This window comes from Octodon degus, unplaced genomic scaffold, assembly GCF_000260255.1.
Source record: "Octodon degus isolate 3935 unplaced genomic scaffold, OctDeg1.0 scaffold00015, whole genome shotgun sequence".
Lineage (NCBI taxonomy): Eukaryota > Metazoa > Chordata > Mammalia > Rodentia > Octodontidae > Octodon > Octodon degus.
This window is the reverse complement of record NW_004524591.1, coordinates 20,591,816-20,597,571: the sequence shown is the minus strand read 5'-3', so window position 1 is coordinate 20,597,571 and position 5,756 is coordinate 20,591,816. Positions and strand designations below refer to the sequence as shown.

The following is a 5,756-nucleotide window of genomic DNA, read 5'->3' as shown; positions in this document are numbered from 1 at the left end:
TTTATGCTGGTTTCTCAGGGCTGGTCTTTCAGCCTGCCTTGCGCTCCGCTCCGTAGCCTCCAGGCACAGATCCTTCAGTCTTCCCTGTTGAATTCCTCCTCCTCCGGCCTCCTGATGTGGACTTTCGGGGGCCATTGCTGAGGGATCCAGGCCTTCAGCTGGATTATTTGGATCTCTCGCACATGAGCAGATCACTTGAACTCTTCTACATTTGACTGCAGAGGCAAATATTGTAATCTAGTCTTATAAATTTCTGTATCCTGCATTAAATCTGATCTCTTGCAAATGCTGCTTAATACAGATGGCATCTCCAGATTCACCTGTGCAAAGCCCCTCGGGTCAGTGGATTCTGCCTGCCTGTAGCACAGGGAAGGACCTGAGCAGACCCACTCTGTCCTCAGGCAGGGACCCCCCCCACCTCTCCTCAGGAGCTGCAGCCATGAAAAAGAACCCCTGCTCTGCAGGTTGGAGGGCAGTTTGACCCTCTGGCTGCCACGCTGGAAGCCGCTGCCCAGCATGGGTTATAAATAACCTGAAAGGGCGGGCTGTGGTGCCGTGTCACCATCACCCTGGCGGAGGCGGTGGAGATTGTCCTGAGAGCCCTGGGCCTCACCTCAGCCTCCCCACCCTCCCAAGCTAGTGAGGAGGAAAAGGCCTGGGGAAGGAGCAGGCAGGGGCGGGGCCTGCTGCCTTGGGCATGGGCTCTGGTCCCTTGTCCCTAACCGAAACATGGGGAACCCCCAGGTGCACTCAAGCCTCCTTCATGTTCCACAGCTTCTCCTGCATCTGCTTTGTCTTCTCCCATTGTTCCAAGTAAGTGCAGAGAGCCTGGTCAGGGCACGGGGGAGTGCCGGGAGGAGGGGGAGCTGGGAGTCTGTCCTGAGTGACTGGGGAAGGGAGGTCTCAGGCTGGCAGTTGTGTTGCTGCTAGATCCCTCCACAAGCTGATCCTGGGATACAACTCTCAAGCTTGAGTGAAAGGGGAGGTGGAGGAGCAGGGAAAATCTGTCACCATCTGGCAGGGGGACAGGAAGACCCTTGGAGATAAGCCTAGGGTTCTGGGGTGATGCTCTAGTGTCCAGAACCTGTCCTTTCTCAAAATCAGAAATTCTTTGTCCACTTCCAAATCTCTCTTCTCTCCCACAAGTCCCCTCACCTCCCCTGAAGTTTCCCTTCTCCACCCCAGATCTGACCACCAGACCACCCCAGCAGACCACCAGAGAACTAACTGCCTTCTGTCCCCACCGTCAGAGTCTCTGCCCCTCCTGTGATATAGCCCCCTTATCAGGCAGTACCACATGGCCAGGGGGCAGATAAGCAGGTGAGAACCCACTTCTCTGAGGGGTCCCCAAGACTCTGGACTCCCCCTCCACACTCCACAGTCAGGGGCTCCCTACATTACTGAGTAAAGGGATTGAGCTAGAAAAAGAGCTGATGAAGTAGAAGAGAGTCTAGGAGGGGTGATTCCCATCATCTACCCCCAACCCTCTCCCTGTTTTAGAGACTGGAAGGCTGAGGCTCTGAGAAGATGACTTATCATAGGCCACACTTCTTATGAAGAAGCGCTGCACCATTAAGATGATCCATAAGGCAGATGGGGCCCAGGAGGCCACAAAAATACAGGGGACAGAGCCAGGCCAGGAGGCCAGCCTCAAGGTCCATGCCCTAGGCCTCAGTGTCCCTAAGACAAGGAAGATTAATTTGTTCAAAATCATTCAACAGACAGGTAGTGAGCACTCCCTGACTAGCAAGATAGCTTTGCTGACAGAACCTGTTCAGATCCTTCCTTTGTCCCCAACACATGACCTGGACCCACTGCTCTGACTTCCCAAGCCTCTGTTTCCTCCTCCTGGAAGTGGAGACTTTAGATGCTGTGTTTTAATTTACCTGATTAGAGGATGCTGAGTGATGACTGAAGACCCTAGCAGCATCCAGCAGCCTTTGCAGCTCTGGACCATTTCCCAGCAGGTCTAATTTCCATCCAGCCTTCTCCACCTTTCAATCCCAAGTCAGCCTCCCTGGCCCCTGAGGAAACCTGGCCCCAGTAAACGAGGGTGATACTGGTGCTTCCTGAGTAGGGCTGGCATGAACAGTAGTTGGGATGATCCAAGCCAAACTCAGTAAACACTGGTTGTAGTGTTGTGCCAGGCAAAAAGACACCAGGGACACTGCTGTCCTGGTGGCCTGGCAGGGCTGGGAGGTTGGTACTGTGCTGAAGTGCAACCATTACCTAGTGGGCAAATGGTCCTACCTGCTAGATCTTGTGCATGGCACTGCGGACAGCTTGAGTGGTGGTGGTGCCGTGGAGTGGGTTCCCTGTCCACCTTGTACCCCCAGGCATCCTGGGCTTCCAGCTCTCTTCACACACACACACACACACACACACACACACACACACACACACACACATTCTAGCAAAGATCCTCCCTTAAGACCTTGGGGCTAGGATGGGGGTTTCCTTCTGCCCATCTGCCCCAAACCCCAGCTGGTTAGATAAGAGAGCTTCTAGATGCTTCTCCAGAGGCCAACATGAAAAGAAAAGGTAGAAAGCATGAGCGAGAGACCCTGGGCTCCAGGGACATCAGAACTGGAAACCTCTGAGGCCACACTCAGAGCCCTGCTCCCCTCGGAGTCAGGCCAGCCCTTCCTGCCCTCTCCTGACTATCCTCGGAGGAGACAGAAATGAGTCCTTTGCCCAAAGTTACTCAGCACATTCCCAGCTGGAGAGGAACTCTCTGGCCCCTAAGCCTAGCCTTGCTCACCCTGGGCCTTCACAGTAATAGGATTTATTTCTTACATCCTTAGCCAACTAGTCTGAGATTTCTGCTTCCTGGGAAATGAAAACATGAGAGGATGACCTAGCAGTGGGGAGGAAGGCCGTCGGGGGGAGCTGGCTTCCAGCCCTCCCCCACATTTCACAAGGACTTCGTGTGCATGGTGAGGACTCAGGTTATGGAAACCCACTCACGGGCCCTTCCCTTCTAGAGTTGGTGGCCCAGAAGGAGACCTGACAGGATGAATGGCAAAGAAGCAAGATATGTCCACGACCTCTGGAGACTGGATCTAAGAAAACGTGCCCTAAAGTGTAACAGTCTGCAGGGGGCGCAGGCAGGTGCTAGGTCAGCAGGGGATGAGATGGGGGCACCCAAGGCAAATCTGGTCTGCTTGGCTTTGGAAGAGTTCCAGCCAATGGTCACCCTGACATACTCCATTCTTCCAAAGCCCGGAGGAATCCACCAAGCCTTGACCCCTCTGAGGCCGTTAGTGAGCTGCAGAGGAGATGGCACTGCCAGTCGTCCTGTGTGCCAGGTGTTACACTAAGGGCCTTACCCATTTACTGGGGAAGTGATTGACAGACAGGAAATGGAAATTCCAAGAGGGTGAGCCATACAAGTGAGATGGCCCCAAGCCAAACCTTTTGAGCAACACTTCTTTTTGGATTTTAGAATTTGTTAGAGATGTCCAACCAGTAAAGTCAAGGCAAACGTTCCAAAATCCATTATAACTCTATAACCTGAAATGCTTGGTCCAGAGCAGTTCAAAGAGGGAATACTTGACAGATACATCCAATGCCTTGGGGTCCAATCTTTCTAGCAACTTGTGTCCCTCTGCAGAAACCCCAGGAAGCCACCAGCCTTCTTTCCTTCACCAGCTCCTCTCTATTGAACAGGGAGACTCTGCTGCTGGGTCAGGACAGCACGTCTGTGCCTCCTGCCCAGGTCCTGGCTCCCAGTGGGACCATCTGCCCAGAAAAGGCTCAGCAAAGAGAGAAGGGGACAAGGAGATCCCGGGCTCCCTGAGCCCAGCCCTCCCTGCAGCCACCCCTCCCTCCAACACACTTGCAGGTCTGCAGAGTGGGGCCCACAGGCCACCAGCCAGCAGCCAATTCACCTAATGACTTTCCCCCAAAATTCCGCTCCCTTTTGAGTGCTTTCTAACCTAATCAGCTAATTTGGTCTCTCTGTTTTGGCCATTTTGTTGGCGTTTAAGTATTAGAAAAAGAAAAAACACAATTTGTCTGAGGACATCGCCTACTTAATTCGGCATCCCTCGGAAGTCTCAAATGTGCAGCTTCACAAATGATGCTGCACCCACTTGTGGTCATTTTCTACTTTATCTAATTGTAAACATTTAAAACCCCTCAGCCAGTTTGGCTAAAGTCACTTTATTCAAAATTCTAATTTTTAAGCTGTCATTCCCGATCTGCGGGGGTGAGGGAAGGAAGATTATTCAGTCTGCTTATCTTGTTTATCTTGCTGGTCAGCTCCAGGACACACGGCTGCTTGCCACAGTTCCAGGCCCTGCCATCCAGCACCTCTCTCTATGCAGCATCACGACACCCCAAGGAGAGAAGATCATCCCTGGCCCCATTTTTCAGATGAGGAGGTTTGAGTAAGGTCCTGTCTCCACGTTCACAGGGCTAGTAGAGGGTCAGGCCAGGGTTCCAAACAAATCTTCCTCTAACGAAAAGGTAATTTTGATGTCAGGCTATTTTTAAAATATTCAAACAGATGCCAGAACAAATCAGAAGAAGCTGACTTATTAGGCAAACTGGACATTAGACAAAGTGGTAAGTAGGGAGGTGATTTTAGATAGAATGGCTCGTTCTCAGGCCTCATGGACTCATTTCCCCCCCAATGCCCCTCCCTCTAAACGCCACTGCTCAGCAGCCAGATAAGCAAGGACAGAGGACGAGAGGGGTTCTTGCTCTCATCTCTGGCTCTCAGGGATAGACAGAGGACAGGAAGAGGCATGCCTGGGAGCTTCCTCAGGGGCCAGGGAGGCTGGCTTGGGATTGAAAGGTGGAGAAGGCTGGATGGAAATTAGACCTGCTGGGAAATGGTCCAGAGCTGCAAAGGCTGCTGGATGCTTCTAGGGTCTTCAGTCATCACTCAGCATCCTCTAATCAGGTAAATTAAAACACAGCATCTAAAGTCTCCACTTCCAGGAAGCCGGTCCAGATGCTCTGGAAAATAACTGCCTACTCCCTCGTGTGACTTCTGATCCTCATGCTCTCCCTGGTTACTGAGGGGCAGACTCTGCTTCCCCACTCCTCCTTCCCTTTTTTCTTTTCTCCCCTCCTCTCCTCTGCTCTTCCTCTATGCAACCACCCCCAGTACCTTCCAGGAGCTTGGTTCATTCCCTGGAAACCAGTAAATGAGAGCAGCAAGCCCTAGGAAGGACCTCCCTCTCCCAGATCCTTCCCTGACCTTGGGCAGCACAGAAGGAGTCCACCCCCGCACCCCACCCCAGTCCCTGCCTGTCACTGGCAGCTGGGCCCAAGACCTGTAGTCCAGTAAATCTCTTCAGCTGAGACCAAGAGCTAAATTTAGATGGAAGCTTGTTGCCAGGCCTGGGAGGGAGCAAGAGGCTGGGCTAGACCTCCTGTCTCCTGTGAGGTGGCACCTTAGAGGCCTGTGTGCCCCTGGGACACAGGTTCTATCTGGACAGGGCTCAAGATGGAAGAAGAGCAGCTGGAGGTTGGGCTCTGACCTGCTGCCTCCTCCCCAGCCAGGGCCTCCTGCCCTCTTCTAAGGTAAAGCTGTCTCATTCCAAGATCATGGGAGCCAGGACCAAGACCTGGGCCCTCATTCAGACTCACCTCAGAGTGAAAACTTGAAAGACAAGTAAACCTGAGGAACAGGCAAAACTTCCAGCACGGGGGCTCCCAGAATTGGGGGTAAGGAGCATGTCTACCTGTCTGAGGGGACCATATCTCATCCATCTAGTCAGTCAGTCAGCCAGCCAGCCAGCCAG

General features: G+C 52.9%; 1 protein-coding gene across 3 annotated transcripts in view; it reads left to right on the top strand.

Annotated features, from left to right (window-relative positions):
* Nucleotides 1-608: 608 nt before the first annotated feature.
* Nucleotides 609-5,756, top strand: part of Crhr2 (corticotropin releasing hormone receptor 2) — a 45,051-nt gene continuing 39,903 nt past the window's right edge. For all 3 annotated transcript variants that reach the window (XR_002820067.1, XM_023709956.1, XM_023709955.1), the window contains exon 1: nucleotides 609-813. Coding sequence is in view for 2 of the 3 variants with exons in the window: in XM_023709956.1 (XP_023565724.1) it covers nucleotides 730-813 (84 nt within the window). In the remaining variant the exon portion in view is untranslated. The remainder of the gene's footprint in view (nucleotides 814-5,756) is intronic.